Here is a 15,331-nt window from a genome sequence, read left to right on the forward strand (position 1 = left end):
ATCCTGCATTAAAATTAACAGAAGACATCAAAACTAAGTTTCTGTTTCCAGTGGATCATTTCAAAGTGAAAACACAAACATAATCCATTGCTAAAGTGCCGTTTTGCCTGTTCCCTCCTTGTTGTGACTCGCAAAAGTGAAAGTGAAACTTAAGTGAGAGCAGGGTTCCTACCATGCTCCTCAAAGCTGCTTAGTGCCAGAGAAAGAGATACAGACCCCCTCAGGCCATGACAGAGGTGTCATTCAACTTGTTGTAAGTCAATGTATCATCACAAAAGTTATGAAAATATTTTATGAAGGTTGAAAAGTTCCTTAGTTAGAGCTCAATAGGCTCAGGCTATTATTGCACATTTTGCCATGTGTTCTTAATGCTTTCTCAAATTTGACGCCTTAAGAGGTTAAATGCAGCAATAAATCTAGAGTAGGCTATGCCTTTTTCTTTTTTTAATGTGTCGGGCATTGGGGTGCCTTAGTGACCTAGGTTGGTAAGTACAAGTGGGTGACTAAAAAGCCAGAGGATTTGTCTTAACTCTCTTCTGCAGCGAGGTGGCGACAGTGATCCGCCGCCTCGGTCGCTTGTTGGTGACGCAATTAGAGCGCGACGGTGTTACGTCAATTTGGCTGCGTTTTGCACATGTTTACGACCTTTAACAACTGAATCGTCAAAGTTAAAGTTTATGTTTATGTCAGTCAGTCCATTGATGTCCAGCAGATGACGATGCTTCTAGTGAGGAGAGCGGTGCGGGCGGCGGCGGCGGCGGCGAGGACGAACCGGAACCACAGCCGGTTGTTCTCCGCCTCACAGCCTCACCTGAGCCAGAGGAAGGTGAGAGCAGCATGACAGACAAGACAAGAGTGACTCACAACTGTCCTGTTTTTCTATGAGCTTTATTTGTTAATGTGAGCGTGTGTTTATCCTGTCGTGTGTGTGTGTGTGTGTGTGTGTGTGTGTGTGTGTGTGTGTGTGTGTGTGTGTGTGTGTGTGTGTGTGTGTGTGTGTGTGTGTGTGTGTGTGTGTGTGTGCAGGGTCTGGTGTTGGGAGTGTTTGAGCAGGAGGGCGGAGTTCAGCTGACAGAGGCGGCTGCAGGTTTTGACCAAACCCTGTCTGGAAAACTCTCTGAGCTACTGAACATGTGAGTCTTCATGAAGGGTTGGGGTGGTTTTGTTTTGTGTTGTTTGTTTGTTTAAGTGAAAAGCAAGACAGGATGCCCCCATCTAATTCAGTAGCGATGTGAGAATTAAGGCTTTCAGACAATTTCTTATTGAGTGTGAAGTTAAGTCTGAGACAAACCAAAATACAGCCAGAGTAAAGTCATATACAAGAAAAAACCCAAAGTAGCTGGGCATGATAAAAAAAAAAAAAGTGTTGATAGAACCACATAAATACAAAGATCTCAAATCAACACAATGCAAAAAGGTCTGACTGTAAAGGGGGGAAATGGCAATACAATAAGTGAAAACAATAATTAGGAGATAAAACACAGAGAGAGACAGATAATACCAAAGATAAAAACAAAGAAATGTGTTTTAACGATTGACAATGTAAAGTATGAAAAGTAAAGATTTCCAGCAGCTGATTTAATCTGGAAGAGATTTAGGGGCTCTTAAACCTTGACCTTGCGGTGACCAGCTGGTTTCTTGCCATAAATCACATCATGTCAACAAACCAGGGATGTGATTGGGGATCAGAGCCATTTATAGATGGAGGCCCAGCTGACAGCTGAATAGTTTGTCAGTAAATGATGGAAACAATCAGACTTAACCACATGCTGATCTTAAACAAACTTGTTGTCTCCTCTGTTCATTGTTTTGTTTCTTGAACTTGGTGTATTATTTTATTTTCCAGCTCTGGACCTGCACTGAAGAAAGGCAAGAGCAGAATATTTTATGGAATCCATAAGGTAACAACTTGAGGATTTGTGGTGTGAGGTTAGCAGAAGTCCATGACATGAGGACATCAGAGTAATGACATGGACTCTGTATCTCTTCTCCAGGACTTCCCCTGTGTGGCAGTGGTGGGGCTGGGGAAGAACGATGTGGGAGTATGTCGAGCAGAGAGCTGGGACATCAGCAAGGAGAACATCAGACAAGCAGTGTCAGGTAAGACGGATCTCCTCTGTTATTGTTCGCACTGGATCTGTGGAGGATTTACTGGAGTTGTCTCATATCTGTGTGTGTTTTGTATGTGTGTGTGTGTGTGCTCAGCCGGCTGCCGGTTACTTCAGGACCTGGAGGTGACCCACGTGGAGGTGGACGGCTGCGGTGACACCCAGTCGGCCGCTGAAGGTGCTGTTCTGGGCTTGTTTCACTACGACCAACTCAAATCCAAGAAGAAGACCAAAGTAACGACGCAGCTTCACGGAAGGTAGAAGGATAAAAATATAACCTGAAAAACTGGGGCGAGCTTTAAGACACTGTTGGTAAATTGATATCACTCAATGCTTTGTGTTATTCATCTCAGTGCCGACTTGGCCGGCTGGGAGAGAGGACTGGTGTACGCAGAAGGCCAGAACCTGGCACGGCTACTGATGGAGGCTCCGGCCAATCACATCACTCCTACAGCTTTTGCCAACACCATTGAAGAGAAACTAGCGCCACATGCTGCACGAGTCACAATAAACAAGAGGTTTGTGAATCATCATTACTGATGATGCAAAACTTAACGCTGTCGTCAGAAAGTGAATAAGTGCAGCTAAGACGAGGGGAACAGAACTTTAATTAGTCACAATGTTGAAGGGCATTTTGACCTTTATTTACTTTCTAATCATGAGTTTCAGGCCACTGTGGGAGACACAGAGCCAACTGCCTCACATGCTGGTGCCAGATTTTGGGCTATTTTTGTAGCGTGTTGTGGGAAAACTTATTGGCAGGAAGATGAATTAATGAATCAACCTGGTCTAGGATAATTTGGGGAAATATACTAATTAGGTTTTTATTAATTCTGTATATTTTGAAGGTTTTGAGCATGTATTGGTAGAGACATTGTCAATATAAATCTGAAATAAGTAATGGATTAGTCATTTACATTTTTACATCAATAACTGACTGAATTAATAATTTATTTAAATCATTTTTGAACAATCTACTAGATTTGGGGGAAAAAATAATCATCATAGAGCACACAATTGAATTCTCCTTCCTTTAGCAGAGTCAAACAGGAAAAGACGTTGGCGTAAAGAGACCATCAAGTCCAGAGCTCAACAACAAACAAAAATCTAGCAGCGAGCAATAACAATAAAATCGGTTCAGCTTGTAATTTATTTTTCATGCTGAAATGCCAAACATCCTCCTGTCCCAGCTTCTCAGTTGTGAGTCGTGGTAACTGACTGTTGTTTGGTTTTGGAACAATTTATTTTACATTATAGAGTCAGAAAGAGGAGCAAATCTATCAAACTGGTGTTTTTTATGGCTTCGATCTGATGTGGAAGCACTTATGAGTCAACTCTGAGTTGATTTGTTTATAACCTTCAGGAACCCAACTCAAACACACCACAGAGGAATGTGAAGCTGCATCTTCAATCAGACCTTTTGCTCTGTGTAGTCAAACTAAAAAATGAATAGGATTTCTTTTTGCAACTCATGTTAGCAGCTCGATTGTCTCTGGCTAGATCACTGATGTTGGCATGAGAGTTGAGGTTTAGGTGAATGATGATTTGTCTCAATTTGTTTTATACAGATCACAGGCTTGGATAGAGGAGCAACAGATGGGAGCGTTTCTCAGCGTCTCCAAAGGCTCAGAGGAGCCCCCCGTCTTCCTGGAGCTACATTACAACGGCTCACCTGACAGCGCGCAGGCCCCGCTGCTGTTAGTGGGCAAAGGCATCACCTTCGACAGGTAAGACATGATGATACACACTCCAGCTCACTGGGATATCTAATGAAACGACACATATCTCACCTGTCACGTGTCTGTGTGTGTGTGTGTGTGTGGCTGCAGTGGTGGTATCTCTCTGAAGCCTTCTTCTTCCATGGATGCTATGAGAGCCGACATGGGCGGAGCTGCCACTGTGTGTGCGTCCATCGTCACAGCAGCCGCTCTGAAACTGCCAGTCAACATTGTTGGTGAGTGTCACGACGTTAAAGAGACAGTTCAGGATATTTGACGCTGTGTCATATTAGGTAGTTTTGCATAGTCGGGGAGTTAGCTGCAGTAGATGTGGACCAGCATACCTGCACTGGTGTGCACTGAGACTATTAACATTTCATGTAGAATATATTCAGTTCTTTATCTTCACATATACGGTAATCGGGAAGCATCTTTAGAAAGTGTCCAAAACACATTCCTTCAGCTGGCTTCGTGCACAGTGACGCATTGTCCCGTAAGTGTGCATTAATTCAAAATTAATTGATAAAACTGATTAATCACCCAGCTCTAGTGGAGCCAAAGTGGTTGATGATTTTTTTTCCAGCCAGCACCTATTAAACAATAAAATATTTACTGTAAATATCAAAGGGAACACAAACCTCTCATCCTGCCTGTCTGCTGTGTGTCATTCGATCAGGTCTGGCTCCTCTGTGCGAGAACATGCCCAGCGGAAAGGCCACTAAACCTGGTGATGTCGTGACGGCCAAGAATGGAAAAACTATCCAGGTAAGGGACGCATGATGAAAGTGGTAAATTTAGTGTGTGTGTGTGCATTTGTATTTGTGTGTTTGTTTTTTAACTGATTTCCATCCACATACAGGTTGATAATACAGATGCAGAGGGAAGGCTGATTCTCGCTGATGCACTCTGTTACGGACACACCTTCAAGCCCAGGGCCATTGTCAATGTTGCTACTCTAACAGGTGAGAACACAACACAACTCAGTGGTTTGCATACAGAACTTGTCTGACACTATTTGGTGTCAAGTGCACACTGCACATCTGGATTCAGACCACCAGACTGTGTCTTCTCAGTTTGATTCTTATCTCTTGGTTAGTTTCTGTGGTGTGAAACCAAAAGTGACAAAACATAAAGACTGACTAAAAGCTAAACTACCATTAACTCCATATGTAGTGTCTTCAACCAAAAGAGCCACTGAGAGGCAAAGACTTGGCCCGAATGTCCGACGCATTAACAAAAGAAACTCACTGGGATTTCTGAATTAAAGATCAAACTGTTTATTAACAAAACACAAAGCAGATAAACTCATGATAAAGTGTAAAAACTTAAACCAAAGTAATCACAGTGATCAGTGAAAAACAACTACTACAGTGGTCAACATAAAAATACTGTATGGCCTTTCTCTCAAACAAAATAACCAGCATGTGAACATATTAACTGTTATCCCTACCCATAATCACGTGACCTGCTACTCAGTATAATTTTACACAAACAAAATAATAATCAAAACAAACAACACAAAAATAACCCTTAACCTTAACTAACAGAAAACACAATTCATGGCTCCTACAATTGTGATTCTATTGTTGTAAATGAAAGCTATGTTAGTGTAATTCATAAATATTAAAATGGCTCTTCAAGGTGCGATGGATGTAGCTCTTGGCTCAGCAGCAACTGGCGTATTCACAAACTCTGACTGGCTCTGGGATCAGCTGCACAAGGTACTGTGTACACACAATAAACACACACACACACACACACACACACACAACGTCTTGTTATCTGTCAGCTCCTGTGTTGACGAATGGCGTGTGTCTTGTCTTGTGCGTGTTGTAGGCCAGCGTTGTGACAGGTGACAGAGTGTGGCGGATGCCGCTGTTCCAGCACTACACCAGACAGGTGACTGACAGCCAGCTGGCCGACCTCAACAACATCGGCAAATACAGCCGGTACGTGTCCCGCCGCTTTTTCAGTGAGCTTCTCTGGTAACACTTTACAATAAGGGTCCCTTAATTAATGTTAGTTAGTACATTACTAAGCATTAATACATAAACTAATGTGTTAATTAATGCTGAGTAATGCATACATAATGATAACTAATTACATTATTCAAATTTTAAATGTATTAACTAACTTTGAGTAGTAAACATTAATTAACTGCTTACTAATAGGCTACATTAATTAATCTGTTTCCTAATCCTAAGTAATACATAATAATGATTGTTAATATATTAATTAATGCTTAATAATGTACTAGCTAACGTTAATTAAGGGACCCTTATTGTAAAGTGTTACCGCTTCTCTTTGTGACTTTGTTTACCTGCTTTTTGTATGTTGTATGTCTGTTGATTTTTTTTATTTTTTATTTTTCTCTCCAGCTCTGGCGGCGCGTGCACGGCAGCTGCATTCCTGAGAGAGTTTGTCACGGCTCCTCATTGGGCTCATCTGGACATCGCTGGCGTGATGAGTAACAAAGATGAAATTCCTTACCTGAGGAAGGGCATGTCGGGAAGACCGACACGTACGCTGGTGGAGTTTGCCGCTCGACTGACTCACAGCAGCTGAGAGATGGACACAGAATCTGAAAGATATAACGAGACTCTCTGACCTCTTGTCAGGATTCAACGGTGATCTTCCCTCAGAGAGACTGTGATGTTCCATGTGTTTTATTATGTAAAATGTTATAGCACCTCCTATGGGTCATTAAGAGGAATGCAGCTCTTTTCTCAGTGTTTTAGATGTTTGCATTTTTATTGGTTGTTCAGGTCACATGATTAACCAGGTCACATGATCAGTGGTAGGAAGTAAGAAAAAACTAGAGGGCCGCATGGGTTGAAATCTTCTCCTTTTTTACTCGGCCTCATCTGATTGTGCAGAGCTTGGAGCAGCTTTGTGTGTGAGTAGAATGATTAATCTGTGTGCATAAAAAATATTTCTGCTCATATTTTGTTGTATTTCATAAGATGTATTTACATTATTTCATTGCTATTTTTGTGTTGGTTTATTTACAGTTTCACATGATTAAAACAACTCGTCATAAAAACGCTGTACCTTCAATAAAACGGAGTTCATCTCGACAGCACGTCTTGCCTACTCATCATTGAAGATACCTAGCTACTTCAGTCGAGTTAAAGAATGTTTAGCTGTCTGGTGATGTGTGCAACGCTACGCGCTCAGGTGCCAGAACAGTGAAAACACAGCTATTCAGCGGGTTCTACACAACAACACGCTAGTGAAAAGAGAAGTACAACTCATTAGCGGCTTCAGCAGTGCTAGCCTGATCTCCCTATACGTTTTAAGATGGATGCCACGTCGCCTACAGAAGGACAGCAGGCAGGCTCATCAGCTAAAGAGGGAGCTACTGCCAAGTCAGTTTCTAGCGGATCCAGCTCAAGTTCAAAAAGTTCATCTGCTAGCTTAGCTGCTGCTAAGGCTAGGGCTAAGGTCTTAGCTGCACGTGCCTGTGCAACTTTTGTTCAGAAAGAAAATGAACTGCTGGTAGAAAAGGCTAAAATGGAGGCTGCTCTCGCTACATTAAAGCTAGACAAAAAGATTGCAGCTGCAGAAGCAGAAGCCAAAGCTCTCGAGTCTACAGCAGCAGATATAGAGAAAGGCTCCAGAGGCTCCAGAGCTTCCAACATCTTCCTCCTTCCTCCTCAATCCCCCCAAGAAAGGACCAACGATTATGTTGAGCGTCATTCACAGGAAGACTCTAAGCCTCCACTCACTGAACCACCACAGAGTCAACCTCAACTATACAATCCCGCCATCTTGAGCAGTGCCACTCCAAACCTCTTCGATGGTCCTGCGGATGTTAGACCACGTATTCCAACTACTCTCCTATTGAAGCCAGATCCTGATGCTAACCCTCATACCTTCTACCCCACGAGGCCACAACAACCATTCACACCCACTCTCAGCAACCAAGCTCCTCACACTCCCTTTGCTGACCGTACAGGCTTTGGTGATATTGCCAGATTCCTCGTCCGTCGGGAACTGCTCAGCTCCAGTCTCACCAGATTTGACGATCGTCCTGAAAGCTACTGGGCATGGAGGTCGAGCTTCCTAAACTCCATTGAAGGAACAGAACTAACCCCAAGTGAAGAGCTCGACCTGCTATCCAAGTGGCTGGGTCCACAGTCTTCAGCACATGTGAAGAGGATCAGAGCAGTACACATCAGCAACCCAGCTCAAGGTCTGAGAACGGTGTGGTCTCGTCTTAATGAGTGTTATGGATCTCCAGAGATGATAGAGAAAGCGCTCTTTGACAGACTGGAGAAATTTCCCAAGGTCACCAATAAGGATCCTCAAAAGCTCCGAGAGCTCGGCGACCTGCTACAAGAGTTAGCATCAGCACAGCGTGAGGGGAACCTACCTGGACTGGCTTGCCTGGATACTGCGAGAGGCCTGATACCCATAGTAGAGAAACTGCCATTCAATCTCCAGGAAAAAATGGATCTCTCATGGGAGTAATTACAAAGCTAATTATCAGGTACATTTCCCACCATTTGCCTACTTTGTCGAGTTTGTCTGTAGAGAGGCCTACATCCGGAACGACCCAAGTTTCTCTCTGTTCTCTTCTGCAGACACAATAATGAAGCCGAACAACACAGTAAAAAAGATGAGTAGCTCTAGGAACTTCGTCTCCTCACACAAAACAGAGGTCTCTTCTATGCTTGACCCCGACGACACAGGGACGCCTAGTGCTAGGCCAGATGTTAGTAGGCAATGTCCTATTCACAAAAAGCCTCACCCCCTTAAACACTGTAGAGGCTTTAGAGCCAAAGCAATCGAGGAACGCAAGGCTTATCTCAAAGAAGCTGGCATATGTTTTAGATGTTGTTCTTCAAGCAAACATTATGCCAAAGATTGCAAAATCGCAGTACAGTGCAAAGAGTGCAGCAGCGACAAGCACGTAGCGGCTCTTCATCCTGGACCAGCTCCGTGGCTTAGCCAGACCCCTGAGTCAGAGAACGGCGGGGAGGAGAAGGGTGATCAGTCTCCTACTGTGAACTCAAAGTGCACGGAGGTTTGCGGAGAGGGTAACGCCCCACGCTCCTGCTCAAAAATTTGCCTTATCACAGTTCATCCTAAGGGTCAACCAGACAGGTCAGTGAAACTTTACACCATTCTTGATGATCAGAGCAACAGATCGCTTGCTAGATCAGAGTTCTTTGACCTCTTTGGACTGGAGGGCACAGAGTCACTCTATACTCTTAGGACATGTGCTGGTCTTACTGAGATGTCTGGGAGGAGAGCCACAAACTTCATTGCAAAAACTTTGGATGGAAGCTTCAGCATAAATCTCCCGACTCTCATAGAGTGTAACTACATCCCAGAGGATAGGTCAGAGATTCCTACTCCTGAAATCGCCAAGTATCACACTCACCTTAACTCTTTGGCTGAGCACATTCCTCCCCTTGATCCAGAGGCTCAGATCCTCCTTCTCCTTGGTCGTGATGTTCTGCAGGTCCACAAGGTGAGAGAACACCGCAACGGACCTAACAGCGCACCATACGCCCAGCGCTTGGACCTCGGTTGGGTCATCATCGGGGAAGCCTGTTTAGGCACAGCTCACAAACCCAAAGATGCTAACGTGTTCCATACTCACATTCTTGAGAATGGACGTCATTCTCACTTCACACCCTGTCCAAACCATCTCACTCTTAAGGAGAAGCCCACTGTGAACAGTCAGAAGTCTCACGGTCCTCATAGTCTCAAAGGCTCACCACTTTCTCTTTTGACAGTCCAACACACTGAAGGTGACTCTTTGGGAAGTAAGATCTTCCAGCGCACAGAGGAGGACAACGAGATTGCCCCCTCTATTGAAGACAAACAGTTCATCGAGCTAATGGACAAAGAGATGTTCATTGACGAAGGAAATAACTGGGTAGCCCCACTCCCATTCCGCCCTTCAAGAGTACGTCTACCGAACAACAGGGAGCAAGCTCTGAGTCGCTTTAAATCTCTCTGCCGCACTCTTGATAGGAAAGCAGAGATGAAGCAACAGTTTGTCACCTTCATGCAACGGATCTTCGATCAGAATCATGCAGAACTGGCTCCACCATTAGTGGAGGGAGAAGAGTCCTGGTACCTCCCTACGTTTGGAGTGTACCACCCGCGCAAGCCTGGTGACATCAGAGTCGTGTTTGACTCCAGCGCCAAACATCTCGGGGTGTCTCTAAATGATGTGCTGTTGACCGGGCCAGACCTGACCAATAGATTATTGGGGGTTCTGATGCGTTTTCGACGTGAACAGATTGCTGTCACCACAGACATCGAACAAATGTTTCATAGTTTTCTCGTGAGGGAAGATCACAGGAACTTTCTTCGGTTCATGTGGTTCAAGAACAATGACCCTACAGATGAGGTTGTCGAATACCGGATGCGGGTTCACGTATTCGGCAACAGCCCCTCTCCAGCGGTGGCGACCTATGGCCTCAGAAGAGCTGCGCTGTACGGAGAACCGGTGTTTGGCTCTGCAGCAAAGGAGTTCATACATAGAGAGTTCTATGTAGATGATGGCCTCACATCTCTGCCATCAGAAAATGAAGCTGTCAGCTTACTCAAAGCAGCACGAGGTATGCTGGGTATGTCTAACCTACGCCTCCACAAGATTGCATCCAACTGTCCCGCAGTCATGCAAGCATTTCCGGCCTCCGAGTACGCCAAGAACTTGAAGGAACTCGATCCTGATAGTGATTCTCTTCCAATGCAGTGTAGCTTAGGACTGAACTGGGACCTGTGCAAAGACACATTCACCTTCCGGGTCTCCAGCACCGAAAGGCCTTACACAAGGAGAGGTGTCCTTGCTACTGTAAACAGTTTATTCGATCCGCTCGGCCTAGTAGCACCGATCTCCATTCAAGGAAAGTTTCTGCTGAGAGAACTAACCCAAGACACCATCGACTGGGATGAGCCTCTCCCAGCAGAGCAGGAAGGAGAGTGGATCGCTTGGAGAGATTCATTACAAGCTCTTGAACACTTTGAGACTCCACGTTGTTACACTAGTGCATCTATCTCCAACGCCCAGCGTGTTGAGCTGCACATCTTCTCGGATGCGTCTGTAAAAGCCATCGCTGCAGTGGTCTACTTGAAGGTGTTGGATAGCAACGGCACAGACCATGTAGGATTTGTGATTGGGAAGGCTAAATTAGCTCCTTTGACAGTCCATACGGTCCCACGTCTTGAGCTGGGAGCTGCGGTCCTCGCTGTTGAGATTGCAGAGCTGGTGTCAAGAGAATTGGATGTCAAGATTGATGACATGAAGTTTTACACTGACAGCAAAGTCGTGCTGGGTTATATCTACAACGTTACCCGCAGATTTTACGTGTATGTCAGTAATAGGGTAGAGCGCATCAGGAAGTTCTCAAGCCCTGAACAGTGGCACTACGTACCCACCAGTCAGAATCCAGCAGATGTAGCGACTAGGTCAGTACCTGCGGAACTTCTCTCAACCACCAGCTGGCTCACCGGGCCCAAGTTCCTGCTGCTACCCATGAAAGAAGATGCACCTGTGGAGACATCTTACGACCTTGTGAACCCAGACTCGGATGCAGAAGTGCGTTCTCACCTCACGGCATGCACCGACACAAACCTGGGCTCTCAACGATTTGAAAGGTTCTCAACCTGGCAATCTCTCATCAGAGCCATAGCCACTCTGATCCACATCGCGGAGACCATGAGAGCCAAGAGTACAAGAGGAAAAACAGAATGTAAAGGTTGGCATCAATGTTCAAAAGTCCACACGTCTGACAATCTGCTCAAAGCGAGACAGGTCCTCATCAGATGTATACAGAGTGAAGCATATCAGACTGAGATGTCTTGTCTGAAGCAAGGGATGGACATCCCGAAGAGCAGCCCATTGAGGAAATTGGATCCTATGCTCGATAGTGATGGACTCTTGAGAACTGGGGGCCGACTTCGTCACTCGACTCTCAAGGCAGAAGAAATGCACCCTCTCATTGTCCCTGGTCGAAGCCATGTCGGTGGTCTACTCATCAACTACTATCACGAGAGAGTTAAGCACCAAGGCCGGATCTTTACAGAGGGAGCGATACACGCCGATGGCATTTGGATGGTTGGTGTCAGGAGATGCGTTGCGAGACATCTGTACAAGTGTGTGACGTGTAATAAGCTCAGAGGAAGGACAGCCGAGCAAAAGATGGCTGACCTCCCTTCAGATCGGTTAAGCGAAGAGCCACCATTCACCAACGTAGGCATTGATGTATTTGGGCCTTGGAGTATCTCTACTCGACGCACACGTGGAGGTGCCGCTAACAGCAAGAGGTGGGCAGTGATCTTTACCTGTCTCAGTGTGCGCGCTGTTCATATAGAGCTGATCGAGGCCATGGACACATCAAGCTTCATAAACGCCCTTCGTCGATTTTTCGCCATTCGGGGTCCCGTGAAGCTGATACGCTCCGATTGTGGCACAAATTTCAAAGGGGCAGGCAGGGAGCTGAAAATACTCCTTCAGGACGACAAGGAGCCTAACGTCTTCCGGTTCCTCAGCAAAGAAGGCTGTACATGGATCTTTAATCCACCTCATTCCTCCCACATGGGCGGCGCGTGGGAGAGGATGATTGGGGTCTCCAGGAGGATTCTGGATTCCATGTTGTCCCAGATTCAGCCATCCAACCTCTCTCACGAGGTTCTGTCTACAGTCATGGCAGAGGTGTCCGCCATAATTAATGCCAGACCTCTGACAACCATCTCTACAGATGTGAGTGCTCCATCGCTCCTTACTCCAGCCATGATCCTTACCCAGAAAGTTTGCAGTCCTCCTCCTCCAGGCTGCTTCGTCGACGCAGATCTACATCGCCAGCAGTGGAGGAAAGTCCAGCACTTGGCCAACACCTTTTGGGAGAGGTGGAGACGCGAGTATCTCCCTATGCTCCAGAGTCGGTCGAAGTGGCAGAGGAGCCGCCCCAACATCAAGGAAGGAGACATAGTGCTTCTTCGTGATACCCAAGTGGAGAGGAACCAGTGGCCCATGGCGCTAGTCACAAAAACCTTCCCTTCGAGCGACGGGAAGGTCAGGAAAGTGGAGCTCAAGGTTGTCAGAGGAGAGACCTCTAGGACCTTCCTTCGGCCCATCACGGAGGTGGTGGTGCTAATGTCTCCCTAGGATGACATAGACTTTTACTTAACTCCCTAAGTGTTTGTCTTTCATAGTGGTATTGCGTTCAATACCAGGCGGGGAGTGTGATGTTCCATGTGTTTTATTATGTAAAATGTTATAGCACCTCCTATGGGTCATTAAGAGGAATGCAGCTCTTTTCTCAGTGTTTTAGATGTTTGCATTTTTATTGGTTGTTCAGGTCACATGATTAACCAGGTCACATGATCAGTGGTAGGAAGTAAGAAAAAACTAGAGGGCCGCATGGGTTGAAATCTTCTCCTTTTTTACTCGGCCTCATCTGATTGTGCAGAGCTTGGAGCAGCTTTGTGTGTGAGTAGAATGATTAATCTGTGTGCATAAAAAATATTTCTGCTCATATTTTGTTGTATTTCATAAGATGTATTTACATTATTTCATTGCTATTTTTGTGTTGGTTTATTTACAGTTTCACATGATTAAAACAACTCGTCATAAAAACGCTGTACCTTCAATAAAACGGAGTTCATCTCGACAGCACGTCTTGCCTACTCATCATTGAAGATACCTAGCTACTTCAGTCGAGTTAAAGAATGTTTAGCTGTCTGGTGATGTGTGCAACGCTACGCGCTCAGGTGCCAGAACAGAGACAGAGAGCTGAATACCAAGGGTTAAACACATGATAAAACTGTATAATATCCTTGGAGAAATTAATGATAGTAATGTAAAGTACAGCTACTTTGTGACAGTGATGGACCTTTGATTATAGACACAAATACATCAGTCTAATATATATATTTTCGACTTAAATGTGGTAAACATTTCCTTCCTCACATGGTTGTGATTTTGGCTGAAAAAACTAGTCCAGATAATTTATATGTTGCATAAATAAACTCGACACAGTGTTTTAGTTTGGTGTTTGTGTCTGTGTGGCAAAGAGAAAACTTTCACATAGACATAGACAGATGAAGATTGAAGATTATATTTTGGATTCTTTATTTTGGTTTCCTAAAGTATAGAAATAAATAAACAATAAATATATTAATATGTTACAGAATTAAAGTAATATGACTGTGAACTAAACACAGAAATGCACAGAGTGTCATCTCTGTGGTGCTTTTACAAAGTATGTGGACAACCAGACATTACATGTTTTGCAGAACAATGAAAAAATAAGTGATACTACAGATTTTTTTTTAATAGTCTACAAAGTCATGAGAATCAAAGGAAGAAAAGTTGGACCAAAACAATGTTTCCATTTATTTGAAGGCCCGGTGATTAATGTACTTCCTGGGTAGTAGACCATCAGCAGCGAATCTGATTGCGTTAGATTTTATCTGACGTCTATTATTTGATCGTCACATCATTGAGATCTCTCTGGAACATTCCCTTGAGATCGGCATGAGAAGAGTTAAGGAAATGATCCAAGGCATTACATGACATAATACGTCACAAGCAATAGAAGTACGGTATGATTTTGCACTTTTAACAGAAGATTGTTGCGTGAATCTGTCACCATCACCAACAACTAGTTCATCCAGGGACAAAGCACAGGCAGATAAAGCCAATATGGCTCTGCTCTTGTGATGCTGTACTGTGGAACGAGTTGACAGAGACGTCCCTGAGCTCTCAAACTGTCCTGGCAGAGCCTAAAACACATGATGTGTTTATTGTGTGTTGGAACCACACAACACATTCTCCCAAATTATTGCATTTTCTGAAGTCATCACACTCAGACAAGACACTGTAGATAATCACATCATGGATTGTGATTGTGATAACTTTCAAGCACATACAATGGCATGCAAAAGTTTGGGCAGCAAGTGGAATATGAAATGATCTCCAAAAAGCATAGAAATTATAGATTACACAGTCCTTTGCTTTAAATATTGCAAAAGAGTGTTTCATGTTTAATTTTATATCTTTTGGAGATTATTTAATCTTCCACTTAACCGCTTAACTGTTCACATTAACAGAAATTTTGACCAGGGGTGCCCAAACTTTTGCATGACACTGTATATCTTGAAGCAGCAGCTGAAGTTCCCTGACACCCAGTTCATTTTAATGTTTTAAAAGCTGAATATTCATGAACTCTGTTGTGAAAGGTTACAGACAGAGTGGGGCACATGCGCGTGAGATTGCCACAGTGGAATGCAGTTTCACAACTCGGCTGCATCAGCTGTGCTGCCTCTTTATCATTCATCGTCTCATTCAGTGATAAGTGATACCGTAGCACTCTGTGGCGTGTGGTGCTGTGTTGTGTGGTATGTGTTGTGCTGCTCATGACATAGTGTGTGAATGTCTCTGCTTTTCACTTTTAACTGTGACAGATGATTCATGAGATTCTGATTTTCTGCTCTGTTCTTGAATACCTTTATTGTCATTCATACCAAGGTATAAACAAA

General features: G+C 44.3%; 1 protein-coding gene across 1 annotated transcript; it reads left to right on the plus strand.

Moving 5' to 3' along the window:
* Positions 1–570: 570 nt before the first annotated feature.
* Positions 571–13,836, plus strand: lap3 (leucine aminopeptidase 3). Its single transcript, XM_085782503.1, has 14 exons — positions 571–826; positions 1,027–1,133; positions 1,847–1,901; positions 1,995–2,100; positions 2,206–2,365; positions 2,462–2,626; positions 3,677–3,835; positions 3,938–4,062; positions 4,503–4,591; positions 4,686–4,788; positions 5,468–5,547; positions 5,663–5,775; positions 6,205–6,480; positions 13,584–13,836. Exons 1-13 carry the CDS (start codon positions 713–715, stop codon positions 6,389–6,391), a joined length of 1,563 nt encoding a protein of 520 aa, XP_085638629.1. The 5' UTR covers positions 571–712; the 3' UTR covers positions 6,392–6,480; positions 13,584–13,836.
* The last annotated feature ends 1,495 nt before the right edge of the window (positions 13,837–15,331 follow it).

This window comes from Trachurus japonicus, chromosome 1, assembly GCF_045865225.1.
Source record: "Trachurus japonicus isolate A0001 chromosome 1, Traja_1.0".
Classification (NCBI taxonomy): Eukaryota; Metazoa; Chordata; class Actinopteri; order Carangiformes; family Carangidae; genus Trachurus; species Trachurus japonicus.